Source organism: Solanum stenotomum, unplaced genomic scaffold (genome assembly GCF_019186545.1).
Source record: "Solanum stenotomum isolate F172 unplaced genomic scaffold, ASM1918654v1 scaffold20561, whole genome shotgun sequence".
NCBI classification, from domain to species: Eukaryota; Viridiplantae; Streptophyta; class Magnoliopsida; order Solanales; family Solanaceae; genus Solanum; species Solanum stenotomum.
In genome coordinates, this window is record NW_026026098.1 from 2,430 (window position 1) to 16,074 (window position 13,645).

Consider the following 13,645-nt stretch of genomic DNA (forward strand, 5'->3'; position numbering starts at 1 on the left):
CTATTCAGTTCAGTTAAGTGTTATTGATCATTATAAGTATGAATATTGTCTTCTGCTAAGTTAAGTAAGCCAGGCCAAGGGTTCACTTGGGTACCAACAATGGTCTTCGAGTGCCAAGCATGTCCAGGGTGTAGGCTCGAGGCGTGATAGTAGCTAGGGTCATCAATAGGCGCTTCGTTGATACCACTTGCAATTCGAGTTAACTATGGTGAGCTTCCTTGCTTCCGGAGGATTCCATTTACTTTTTAGTTTAGTCAGGATGTCGTGGGTCTTGTCCCGACTTCCATCTTTTTCACTTAGAGGCTTCATAGATACACAATAAAGGTTGAGAAGTCTGTTTCATTTATTTTTAAAAATGTTTTAAAGAATTGAGTTGCCTATTTCTGGCGAGTTGATTAAACTATTTTATTCGGAGTTAAACTTTTGAGTTAAAGATTTTGTAATTGAGTTCAATGAATTTTATTCAATTTTAAGCTTTGTATGCTTGAGTTAGTCTTCCACTTCTAGTCAGCCAGGATGAGGGTTATCTTGGGGACCAACAATGGTTCTCGAGTGTCGGCCACGTCCAGGGTGTAGGCTCGGGTAGTGACACACTCCTTGCTTCTACACATATGTAGGTTTTGAGCAAGGACCTGTGTGATCATTCTTCTTCATCTTTCTCTGAGGCTTTCAGAAGATTTTGAGTGGTAGTTGTTTGTCATTCCGGTGGGCCCTCTTGTTCCTTATTTTATGCTTTGTTTTATTCTATTTGAGAAACAAAAACATTGAGACTTATATTTATTTTTTAATTTTGTTTTCATCACAAGAGACTTGTACACGTGACAACCAGATTTTGAAGGTGTTTTTGTTATTGGCTAAGTTTTCCCCACTTAATTCACCCGATATGAATTTACATGTAAATAAAGAATGGTTCGGGCCTTAACTTAGAAATTTTTAGGATGCTACATGAATACAAGTGATGTAAATTTTTTAAATACAAGTGATACAAGAGCGAAGGAATATTAATACAAAAGTTTTGAATACAAGTGATACAAGAGAGATAGAATACAAATGATATGTTTCATTCCCAAAAATCACTTACTCTTCATCAATCCTAAAATTTACACAATAATGGTAATTAATGGGTTTAATTAACGTAAAGATGCTACATTTGAGGGATCAAGTGAGTAAGTGCATGCATTTATAGACTCAGATAGAAATTGAAGAGAGAAAAATGCAGCACGTTGCTATATTTGAGCACCTAAAGACACCTAAAATTTCGTTTTGACAAAATTAAATCACGTGTTCTTAGACATTATTGAAAAAAACCTATGTAAAAAATTCTTAAACACCATTGATAGCCATAGAGAAAAAAATTATGTATAAAGTCTTAAACAACATTGATAGCGCCCCATAGGGAAACTGAATTCTATACATGTTGAGAAAAATGGATCAGTTAGCTTGTACAACCACTGCAAAGTATATATCCTACTCTATAAAGTTGACAATTAACAATTGATATTTTCTAACTAACTACACGTATATATCCATATCCCTAACAACTTCTACCAAAATATCTAGCTAAGGTAATGTCCAATCTGCCCTCAACATCTGCTTCAACTTATTCCTGTTTTATCATTCCAACTTAAGCATACCATAAATACAATTTTTTAGCGGCAATAAATATGCATATTAACAAAAGTGAGGGCAACCATCTTTTAAGAAAATTTCCATATTTCTCGAGGGGTTATAACCTCCAGATTACGTAAGTCTTTGGTTCAATTTCACAGGATCACAATTCAAACAATTGTTTTTCTTTGGAATCTATCTTTCTTGTTGATTTGCAGTAGTTGGTGTGCTTTTAATTATAGTTAGCTAATATTTAAGAAAATTAGATTTTGATTATAAATTAAACACGTGGATAGGTGTCACTCATTGAAAGGTGCACTAGGGGAAATGGAGGGGATCTCACTGGAGAAAAACAAAGTCCAAGCTAAGCCTATAAAAAAAATATTTAATGCTAAAGTATTGTAAAAATGTAGGGGGAGGGGAGGGGTTAAAAATTACATGTCTACACTATATAGTGTAAAAATTTTATCTTTCTTGTTGATTTGCAGGAGTTAGTCATGTTTTTAATCATAGTTAGACCAATATTTAAGGAAATTAAATTTAAACTATTAATAATTGAACAAGTGGATAGGTGTTACTCGGGAGAGTTGGCAAAATAGTCACTCTGAAGACTTAATTGGACATTAAGTCACAAGTCTTGAAAACTTTGTGGTATACCCATTAAATTGATTATGACATCACCCATGTGACCTACTTGGGACTTACAAAAGCATCTTCTAAATTTTAATATATACACTTTAGTCCCCCTTCTTTTCAAACAGATATGGAATAATACGTGTATTTTCATTTTTTAAAATTATATTTGAAAAAGAAAAACTCTCAAACAAGAAATCAAAATAGGCGCTCGTTTTCATAATTTTGTTTATACAATGTTATGTTCAAATTTTTTTTACATGTAATGGTATATATATGTGTGATGATACTTTGTGAAAACCGTAGGTCTTTGAATTTTTTTTAAAAAAAGTTGGTACAAAGAATATATTACATGGTGATTAGAGTACTTCCTTTTAATTACCAAGATTAAATAGTAATGAAGTATTAAGTTTATGTGTTGGCTTAGACCTTCCTCCCTATCAGATGAATTTAATACAAGTCACTATATATTTGAACGCTAGTTTGATAATTTGTATTAACTCTCCTAAACTGAGTAATATATGATTGGATCAATGTAACTAGAGTTCTGATTTTTACTTGACATTAATTAATAGTAGACTCTCCATCTAAATTAGGTCTGTATACATTTATGGAGTGAATCATCGGTCATTGTATATGTAAATTGTATGAATAGTTCTCCAATCCCATAAATTGGTTTTTCAAGATGCATGAATGTATATGTATGTGATGAGTTTGAATATAACTATTGAATGTTTATATGACTGCTTGTTTGATTTGATCTATTGTAACTATTATTTTTATTCTCAGATTCAACATGTCTCCTTTTAATCCCCTTAGTACTATTTTGGATCATAACAAACTTGAGGGTCCTAACTATGTTGGTTGGAGGAGAAATCGTGACTTCGTGTTAATTGATAAAGAGTATAAGTTTGTACTCTATGAGGAATGTCTATTGAAACAAGATGAACAGTCTAGTGATGAGGATAAGGTAGCTTATCAGAAATGACGCAAAACTGATGAGATGACGCGGTGTTCCATTATGGCTTCAATGTTAAATGTGCTGCAACATCATCCATCATCAAGTTTTGAAATTTTGGAAACTCTCAAACAATTGTTTGGTGGCTAGGGTCGATCAGATAAGTAGACTGCCATGAGATCTCTCATGAACACTAACATGGTTGAAGACACTCCTGTTAGAGACCATGTTCTGAAGATGATAGGTCTTCTGAATGACCTAGAGGTCTTGAGGGATGAAATTGACAAAGACTCCCAAGTTGAGATGATATTGTAGTCTCTACTTGACAGTTTTCAACAGTTTTGCCTAAATTATAATGTGAATAAGATGAATCTATGTTTGGCACAACTGTTGAATGAGCTGCAAGCGGTAGAGGCAATTGTCAAAAAATCGACATCATCTGTGACACTGTATGTTGAGAAAGGTTCTACTTCTAAATCGCAAGGTGGACAGAAGAAAAAAAAGGCTCACAAAACTAAGGCAATTGAACCTCCAACTGGGGGCATGAAAAAACCTAAGGGCAAGTATTTTCATTGCAAGATGTCAAACCATTAGAAGGCGCATTGTCCAGTTTTCTTAGCCAAGAAGAAAAACAATCCATGTAACTCACTTTCACTCTTCGTTGAAACATATTTAGAGGTTGTTTCTACCAATTCATGGTATGTAGCCTCAGGATCCACTGATCATATCTGCACTACTTTGCAGGGGTTTCAAGAAACTTGCAAGCTGATTAGAGGTGAAGTTAGCATTTTTCATGCGGATGGTTCAACAGCTCTACTTTTAGCAATAGAAAATATCTCCTTTTTTTTGTTTGATAGTGGTAGAGTTTTAATTTTAAACCCAACTGGTAAATTTATGATTCTGGTTCATGAAATAAGTTAAGTATTGATCTAAAAGAAACTAATCACTGAATCAAATTTGTCAGTAATTTAGTTTATTGATTAGTACCTGTAATCTTGACATGGGGAATTATATAAGTGTTTAATGGGGAATTTCGAAATACAAATAGAGGAGTGTAATTACGAATTTCTAGTGGAATGATTTGTAATTTATTATGGTAAGAATAATTCAAATTAATTATTTGAAATTATTTCCACAATAGGAAGCCTCGGTAATTAATTATGTGGTCCCTACCGTGCCCGTATTTAAGTAGAACTCAGAATCCTATTTTATAGTAGAAGAAGGAAAAGTTGTGTGCAATTTCTCTTCTTGAGGAAAAAGGATTTGTGTTTTCTTCTCCTTTTTGGACTGGGAAGAAATTTCTATAAGTAAGGATTCTTCTAACCTAGAAAGACATTCAGTTTTCTGTATGATAATTGCCCACTTAAGTATTGAGAGAGTTCAATTGTTAGTTTGAGATCACTGTAGAAGACCATAGAGCCGGAGTTTGATTTGTTTCAAGATATCTGCACACGCTTTAAGAGGTAATCCTTGAGTTAATTTTCATAATGCTTTGTAGGTGATACATATTTGTTGTTGTTGTCTATATTCATGCATGATGTATGATTCTGGAATGCTTCCGCAGTGTATGCTATTTTCTAACAACTAATTCTAATTAATAAGCCTTGACTTATTTTATGTAGACTTAAGCAACCAATAACAAATTAATTGAATCATAAAAATTTAATTTAATGGACTACGGTACATTATAAATAGGCCATCCTATTAGCACAACTTAAACCCACAAATTAAGCTTGAAAAAAAGAAGCAAGAGAAAAGAAAACATTTGAACAAGCAATGGCTGCTTCTTCTCCTATTAAGTGTCGCCCCTTGGCAAATTATCATCCAACTGTTTGGGGATATCATTTCCTTTCTTATACTCCTGTCAGTCACACATATTTCTTTAATAAATTTTTTTCTATGTTAATTATTGTCTAAATATTACAGCAATACGTTTAAGACGTAACATAATATTTGATTTATTAATTAATTAACGTATGATGAGTATTTTTCGGATGCAGGAAATTACTAACCAAGAAAAAGTTGAAGTTGATGAGTACAAAGAAACAACCAGGAAAATGTTGGTGGAAGCTCCAGAGGGTAGTGAACAAAAACTTGTGTTGATAGACACAATGCAACGATTGGGAGTGGCATATCATTTCGATAATGAAATTGAAACATCCATTCAAAACATTTTTGATGCTTCCCAACAGAACGATGACAACCTTTACGTTGTTTCTCTTCGTTTTCGACTTGTGAGGCAACAAGGCCATTACATGTCTTCTGGTAATTGTACTCCATCATTCATTATTTCTCTTCGTTTTCTACTTGTGGGCGTTAATTGAGTCCTGCAACTTTTAATTCTTATAACTAACAACGAACATGATGTTTAACTAGATGTCTTCAAGCAATTCACCGAACAAGATGGAAAATTCAAGGAAACACTTACTAATGATGTCAAAGGATTATTAAGTTTGTATGAAGCATCACATCTGAGAGTGCACGATGAGGAGATTCTTGAAGAAGCTCTTACCTTTACCACTACTCATCTCAAGTCTATTGTCTCCAACTTGAGCAATAACTCTCTTAAGGTTGAAGTAACTGAAGCCTTAAGTCAGCCTATTCGCATGACTTTAGGAAGGGTGGCTGCAAGGAAATACATATCCATTTACGAAATTAACGATGCACACAACTATTTGCTTTTGAAATTTGCTAAATTGGATTTTAACATGCTGCAAAAGTTCCACCAAAGAGAGCTTAGTGAGCTTACAAGGTTGAACATTATTTGATCTATATATCTTTTTTAATTAGATGAGTAATGGTAATTTGGAATTAATAAAAAATGTAATGCATGCAACAAAATCGTTGTTCTTGTGATGTATGTAGGTGGTGGAAAGATTTGGATTTTGCAAATAAATATCCATATGCAAGAGACAGATTGGTTGAGTGTTACTTTTGGATATTAGGAGTGTATTTTGAGCCAAAATATAGTCGTGCTAGAAAAATGATGACAAAAGTACTCAAGATGACCTCCATTATTGACGACACTTTTGATGCTTATGCAACCTTTGACGAACTTGTGACTTTCAATGATGCAATCCAGAGGTAAAACATCAAAATTTCACAAGTAAAATAATCTTTTTGACAATCCCGAATAGGAGAAAGTAAATATGTTTTCCTGTTTTTATTATAAAATCTATATATATATAGACGAGGTGTAAGAGTTAATTAGCTTTTGATTTTGATGATATATTAGATGGTATGCTAATGCAACCGATTCAATACCGCCATATATGAGACCTGCTTATCAAGCTCTTCTAGACATTTATAGTGAAATGGAACAAGTGTTGTCCAAAGACGGTAAATTGGACCGTGTATACTATGCAAAATATGAGGTAATATTATTGTTTACCTAACCCACATAATTATATCAATTAAGTAAATTTTGATAATTCAACTGGTTGACTATCTACATTTTCAGCTTATCTTATTAATTAGTGAGAATTTAATTTCGATTCCCATGTTATAATACCCTCCTTATTTGCTATGAAAACGTTACCATTAATTCCAAAAGGAAAAAAGATACTAGCTAGTAGTAATTGTCTAGCTTAAATTACTTGTTATTGTTTTTAGATGAAAAAGTTGGTGAGAGCCTATTTTAAGGAAGCCCAATGGTTAAATGATGCTAACTATATTCCAAAATATGAGGAGCACATGGAGAATTCACTTGTAAGCGCTGCCTATATGATGGCATCAACAACTTCCTTGATCGGTATGGAGGAATTTATATCCAAAGACACTTTTGAATGGTTGATGAATGAGCCTTTGATAGTTCGAGCTTCCTCATTGATTAGCAGAGCAATGGACGATATTGTTGGACATGAAGTAAGTACAACAATAAGTATATGCGTAATGATCATTGAGATCTGAAACATTAATTAAGATTCAAACTTTCATTAAATACAAATAAATGAGGCATAATAGTGACTTGACTTATCAAAAACAATAGTACTTTTTATGTTTCACTTTGTGTGAGGGCCAAACTAACTACTCTCCGGTGAGAATTTTTATTACTATACAATCTTTTAGTTTTTCTTTTTAGATAAAATTTATATTTAAAAAAAATACTAGAAGTCACAGCAATTCTATTGTTCAAAATATTACAAAAGTTTCTATATTGTATTACAAAAATTAAAAGAGAAAGAAAAAAGAAAACAAATAGTCCTAGTTGCTTGAAGAACATATGATGTTGAATAGTTTGGATTTGCTTCAAATATATCTGCATATGATATAGAAGGAACACATATATTGTGTGTATTCGATTTAATTACTTCAAATTCTTAAAAGTTAGCTAAGAAGCCTACAATATAATACAAAAAATAATGTTTAAAATGTATTAATTATATACATGGAATATATTGAAATCTATTTATTTCATGTAGGTTGAACAAGAAAGAAGACATATAGCTTCAATTATTGAATGTTACATGAAAGAGTATGGAGCTTCAAAGCAAGAGACTTACATTAAATTTCAGAAAGAGGTCACCAATGCATGGAAGGACATAAACAAAGAATTATTCCGTCCAACTGAAGTACCAATGTTTGTCCTTGAACGAGTTCTAAATTTCGCACGTGTGATAGACACATTATATAAAGAGGAAGATGGATACACCAACGCCAAAGGCAAACTTAAAAACATGATTAACTTGATACTGATTGAATCTGTCAAAATATAAATATAATGATGAAATTGCACCTTCATCAATCAAATATTAAGAGCAAAATAAGGCATATACAATAAATTCAAGACATTTAGTATGCCATTCATAATATATGAGCTGTTAATTCATGGGGAATGTTTGAAATAAACAATAGTTGTTTTTAATTTACTAAGCAAAAGTGTGGTAGGTTTGTCTTTTTCCTGTCATGTTCATTTTTAAAACATATACAACACTTGAGTTGTATTAAATCCTGTTTTATTTCATTTCCATTTTGTTTGGATGATTATTAATTATCATCACTGTAAAATGCATCGTAATCGTATTGTATTTGTATTGTATTGTGGTCATAATAAAGTTTGAATAAATTGTATCTTTGTTAGGGTTATATAAATTTTTTATTATTTAGTTGTATTCATGTATTGTACCGTATGATAATTATTTAATTTACTAAAACTCCCATCGTTGTTGTAAATATTAGATCATGTAATAGGATACAATCAAACTAAACAACAATTACAAAAAAAGTCAACTAGATGCACTGATTATGACTCGTCAACATTTTAAGTTATTAATTCATACCACTCCTAATGAAATTAATAATAAAACTAAATTCGTTCACTAACGATGATATTTTTGAAGAATGAAAAAGTCTCACAGTGATGGTTTGGACAATCCTATTCTTTTGGGCTCGCTTTAGGGGTGTGACTTATGCCCAAAGCCTAATTTTACATGATATAAAAGAAGGACCTATCTCAACCAATAATGTATTTCCAAATTAAATTATCCATGCTTCAGATGTTCAATGTTTTTTTAATTAAATTGTTTCCAATGATCATTGATATGAAAAAGTTACATCTTGGAGATTGGCAAACAAATCTTAAGACATTATCATATGGTAAAGGGAAAGTTAGATAAACTCAAAAATAGTAACACAAAAAAATGGAGGGAGTCTAAGCTAGCTATGTAATGACTCGGAAGGTCCCTTTTGAATTTTTTTATAAAATTATCATTTTACCCCTCCCAATATTGACCTCTAGTCCTTTTTGATTGATTTTAAAATTCGTTTCGAGTTTTGAGTGAAAAGTTATTAATTATGAAAATTATGGAAGTTTGGAAGGATAAAGTTTGCTAAAAAGTGGTTTTCGGTGTCTTTTGGAGTTTCAAGTCCTAGAATGAAAATTCATCGATTCCGTCAACTCTAGAATGTGGAAATTAGTCTAGGAGAGTTGCCAGTTTTAAATTTAGAGTATTTTTGTGGATTTGAAGTCCTAAGTTGGAAATTATTGAGATTTTAGCCTTTGGGTTGACTTTGGTCAACATTAAGGATTCAGATGCTCGGTCCGATTTTCGACAGTTCCATTGGATTCAAAAATTTCTTTTAGGTCTAGGCGAAGTCTTGGTTGAAATTTAGAGGTCTCGAGCTTACATTATGGTCGTTTCTTGACTTTTACGAGTTTTGGGTCAAGGAGACCTAAGATTCATATTTTGATGGTTCCATTGAGTCTAGAACATAAAGTTTAGTCTTGTTGCATATTTGGTTTGTGTGAAAGGGATTCCAAACCAATCTCGAGCGTCATTTCGGAAATATTTTATGCCTTGTCTGATTGTTGGTTTGTTGTTTCTAGTGTAGTGTTAATTATTTTTCGCAATCGTGTGGATGACTTTCACGATTGTGAAGCTTTAGGGTTCTGGTCATCCCGATCGAGTGGAGGTTTGTGTGATAGTGATCGTCAAACTTAATCAATTGACCCATTTAACTCAACGCGATCACGAAACTTTGGTCATTGCGATGAGAATTTTATACCCAGGCGGAATATTTTTTAAAATTGGGGTTTCAACTTTATTTCATCATTTTTTTAGTTTTGGAAGCTTTGGTGTGGCGACTAGAACAAGGTTATTGAGAAGAAACGGTTAGGTAATGATTTCTAACCTTAAATCTTCATTTACATGTTATTAATGAATTTAAGTGTTCAAATTAGCATTTTTGGAATGATAATTTGGAATTTCTTCAAGAACCCAAAAACTTGATAAAATGATGATTTTGAGTTAAATTGTTATCCGTTTTTGAAATGGTTTTCGCCAATGGTTTCCAAGTGACTTGGATACTGTATTCAGTAATGATTTTCGGATTCAAACCTCATTTTCAGAATTGGGTTTTTGAGTTGATTTGACCCAATTTCCAAATTATATGATATGGGTGTTGTTATTTCCGTAATCTTATTGTGATTACTTATTGGATTAGATTGTGTGGCCTTGGACATTGTTCGAAAAGGAAAATCTCCCGTCTCAAATTGATTTTTGATTGAATTAAGGCAAGTGTTAAGGTCACTAGATGTAGCACCTTGAGTTCCATAAAGAACTAAAGAGAATTCATTCAAGTTATTCCTAAGATTCTTTAAGTTTTGGGTCAACTTCAATTGATCGTAACTTTCAATATACGATGAGTTGGGTAGCCTATAAGATATCAAATGAAAGGTATTTAGATTATCTTTCCAACCCCAACTAGTTTGCTAAGTTTCGAGTTCGGATGAGTGAGATGTGCCCTTCTAAAGTCAGGTTATCCAGTTAAGGAAAGTTACCCAAAAATATGAGGGGTATGTTGGTCTTTTCCTTACCCAATCAGATTTAATTCATTTTGAGTAGGGTTTTTGGAGTCTAAAATGATTTGATTCAGTTTTAAAATACTAATCTACACTTAGGGTTTTAGAAGATAGTTCAAGAGAAGAAAAGAGCAAAATGTTCAAAGCTTTCATCGAGTTTTTCTAGCGAATCGAAGGTTATTTCGCCAAGGGTTTAATCCCTAAGAGGTATGTAAGTTCTCATAGTGTTGGGTTCGTTCACCCACACGTCAATCATGTTATTTTCAGCGAAATTTCGTTCTTGAAGTTGAAGTGTTTGAGTTCTTCATTAGTTTCTTGAAGTATTGTTTCTATTCTTGAATTAGAATGGGTTTGATGATTTCTTGAGATAATCATTGGATTTTAAGAGTCAGTCAGTGAGCCTCCTTGCATTCCGAAGGATCTATTTTCATTGCTTTCTAGTTAGTTCATTAGGATGTTGTGGGGTTGTCCCAACATCTATCTCAGTTGTTTAAGAGGCTTCATAGACAGTCAGATGTTAGTCCTTCAAGTCTTTTCATTATCATTTCTTATTGTTAAGACTTAAGTTGCCACTTGTGGCCAAGTTGAATGTTTAACTTTTAAACGTTCTAAGTTATTTTACTATTCTGTTTAGTTAAGTGTTATTGATCATTATAAGTATGAATATTGTCTTCCGCTGAGTTAAGTAAGCAAGGCTAAGGGTTCGCTTGGGGCCAGCAATGATCTTTGAGTGCCTGCCATGCACGTCCAGGGTATAGGGTCAGGGCATGACAAACTTGGTATCAGAGCCTAGAGTTCATGAGACCTAGGGAGTCTATGAAGTTATGTCTGTAGAGTCCTGGTTATCAGTGTGAAGCGTGGCACAGCTATAATTAGGAGGCTGGAACATTTAGGAATTCCTTCACTTATTTCACACTCATTTTATGCGTTAGAGTTTATCTCTAAAAAGTTTCCTCTAATTCGTGCCTGCGCGTGTTTATGATAATCATGCCTCCACGAAGAGCAGTCAAAGGTCGTCTAGCTAGGAGGAATGTTGAGGAACAAGAGTTACCCAATGCACTTGAAGTGCAACCGCAAGGAGAAATTACTATTGCTGAGTTCAGAGAGGCTATAAGAATGCTCAGTCAAGTTGGGAACAACCAAGCTGGGCAGCAGAAAGGAGCTCAACAAGAAGAGGCTGAAACTTCAAGGATTCATGAGTTTTTGAGGATGAATCTCCCAAGTTTCAATAGTTCGAGCACTTTAGAGGATCCAGAGAACTTCATTCAAGAATTGAAAAAGGTGTTCGACATGCATGTTACTGATACTGTGAGAGTGGAGCTAGCTACATATTATATGAAAAATGTTGCTAGGACTTGGTTTGAACAGTGGAAAGGGGATAGAGCAGAGGACGTACCACCTGCGAGTTGGGCATGTTTTGAATAGGCTTTCTTGGGGCATTTCTTTCCCCGAGACTTGAAAGAGGCTAAGGTATGGGAATTTCTAACACTTAAGCAGGATTCTCTAAGTGTGCATGAGTATGGATTGAAGTTCACCTAACTATCCCGTTATGCTCCGGAGATGGTTAAGGACATGATGAGTAAAATGAGCTTATTTGTTGCTGGGTTGGGCTATCTATCAAGGAAAGTGGGCCGAGCAGCAATCCTTATTGGAGACATGGACATTTCGAGGTTGATGGTCTATGTGCAGTAGGTAGAGAAAGAGAAGCTGAGAGATAGAGAGGAGTTCAAGAACAATAGGGCTAAGACAGGGAATAAGTCCGGGCAGCTGAAGAGTAATGCCAACCGGTCATCACTCCAACAGAAACAGAAGGGCCTTGGTCTATCATCTGCTAGTGCACCTGCACCTAAGAACAAAGGTGAGTACAATAATCAGAACTTCAGAGCTAAACCTGTTTTTTCTCAGGGTAGTGTGGCGCAAGGGGGTAGTAAGTCTCCTGCCTGCGCCAAGTGAGGTAGGAACCACTTAGGTATTTGTCGTGAGGGCTTCACTGGTTGTTTCAAGTGTGGTTAGATTGGGCATTTCATGTGAGATTGTCCAAAGAACAAGCAGGGAAATGGTAATGGGGGCAATAAATCCCAATCTTTGTCAGTTGCTCCACCAGACTGGGCTTCACCTAGTGGAGCTACTTTCGGTACTGGCGGAGGAGTAGACCGCCTCTATACTATGAACAGTCGCCAAGAGCAAGAAGATTCGCCAGATGTTGTCACTAGTATGATCCAAGTCTTTGACTTTACTGTTTATGCTTTGCCAGACCTAAGAGTGAGTTTATATTTTGTAACTCCTTATGTTGCTATGAACTTTGATGTTATTCCTGAGCAACTTAGTGAACCATTCAGTGTCTCTACGCCTATTAGTGAGTCTATTATAGCAGAGATAGTTTGTCGTGATTGTCCCCTTTCCGTTAATCACAAGAGTACCATGGCTGATTTAGTTGAGTTAGACATAGTAGATTTTGATGTCATTCTTGGTATGGACTGGCTTCATGCCTGTTATGCCTCAATTAATTGTAGAACTCGAGTTGTCAAGTTTCAGTTTCTAAATGAGCCTGTCTTAGAGTGGAAAAGTAGTTCAGCAGTGCGTAAGGGTCAATTCATTTCGTACCTTAAGGCGAGGAAGTTAGTTTCTAAGGAGTATGTCCATCAGTTAGTCCGAGTTAATGACTCAAGTGTTGAGGTACCTCATATTCAGTCAGTTCGAGTAGTAAAAAAGTTCCCAGAAGTCTTTCTTGATGATCTTTCCGGAGTCCCTCCTGAGAGAGATAAACTTAGGTATAGATCTTCTTCCAGATACTCATCCTATATATATTCCTTCATACAGAATGGCACTAGCAGAGTTGGAAGAGCTTAAAAAGCAGTTGAATGATCTTTTATATAACGGCTTTATTCGACCAAGTTTGTCACCTTGGGGTGCTCCGATCTTAGTTGTGAGAAATACGGATGGTTCCCTTAGGATGTGTATAGATTACCGTCAGTTGAACAAGGTTACCATCAACAATAAGTATCCTCTTTCGAGAATCGATGATCTTTTTGATCAGCTTCAGGGTGCTTTCTATTTCTCGAAAATTGACCTCAGATCAGGCTATCATCAGTTAAAAGTAAGGGAATGTGATATACCAAAGACAACATTCAGGACTCGTTATGGTC

General features: G+C 34.4%; 2 protein-coding genes across 2 annotated transcripts; both read left to right on the forward strand.

Annotated features, from left to right (window-relative positions):
* The first annotated feature begins 4,975 nt into the window (after nucleotides 1-4,975).
* LOC125850907 ((E,E)-germacrene B synthase-like) lies at nucleotides 4,976-8,161 on the forward strand. Its single transcript, XM_049530737.1, has 7 exons — nucleotides 4,976-5,062; nucleotides 5,200-5,464; nucleotides 5,576-5,951; nucleotides 6,065-6,283; nucleotides 6,435-6,573; nucleotides 6,812-7,063; nucleotides 7,621-8,161. The coding sequence occupies exons 1-7, from the start codon at nucleotides 4,976-4,978 to the stop codon at nucleotides 7,912-7,914; spliced, it is 1,632 nt and encodes a 543-aa protein (XP_049386694.1). The 3' UTR covers nucleotides 7,915-8,161.
* A 3,325-nt stretch (nucleotides 8,162-11,486) lies between these two features.
* LOC125850908 (uncharacterized) lies at nucleotides 11,487-12,759 on the forward strand. Its single transcript, XM_049530738.1, has 4 exons — nucleotides 11,487-11,891; nucleotides 12,192-12,333; nucleotides 12,532-12,647; nucleotides 12,754-12,759. The coding sequence occupies exons 1-4, from the start codon at nucleotides 11,487-11,489 to the stop codon at nucleotides 12,757-12,759; spliced, it is 669 nt and encodes a 222-aa protein (XP_049386695.1).
* Nucleotides 12,760-13,645: the final 886 nt, after the last annotated feature.

What these genes read in the sequence shown, in the direction of transcription:
- LOC125850907 (XM_049530737.1), top strand. Translation starts at nt 4,976, where the DNA reads ATGGCTGCTTCTTCTCCTATTAAGTGTCGCCCCTTGGCAAATTATCAT. An exon ending in ATTTCCTTTCTTATACTCCT is followed by an intron (nt 5,063 to 5,199) that starts GTCAGTCACACA and finishes TTTCGGATGCAG; the next exon opens with GAAATTACTAACCAAGAAAA. An exon ending in AGGCCATTACATGTCTTCTG is followed by an intron (nt 5,465 to 5,575) that starts GTAATTGTACTC and finishes ATGTTTAACTAG; the next exon opens with ATGTCTTCAAGCAATTCACC.
- LOC125850908 (XM_049530738.1), top strand. Translation starts at nt 11,487, where the DNA reads ATGCCTCCACGAAGAGCAGTCAAAGGTCGTCTAGCTAGGAGGAATGTT. An exon ending in AAGGGGATAGAGCAGAGGAC is followed by an intron (nt 11,892 to 12,191) that starts GTACCACCTGCG and finishes TATGTGCAGTAG; the next exon opens with GTAGAGAAAGAGAAGCTGAG. An exon ending in CCTTGGTCTATCATCTGCTA is followed by an intron (nt 12,334 to 12,531) that starts GTGCACCTGCAC and finishes ATTTCATGTGAG; the next exon opens with ATTGTCCAAAGAACAAGCAG.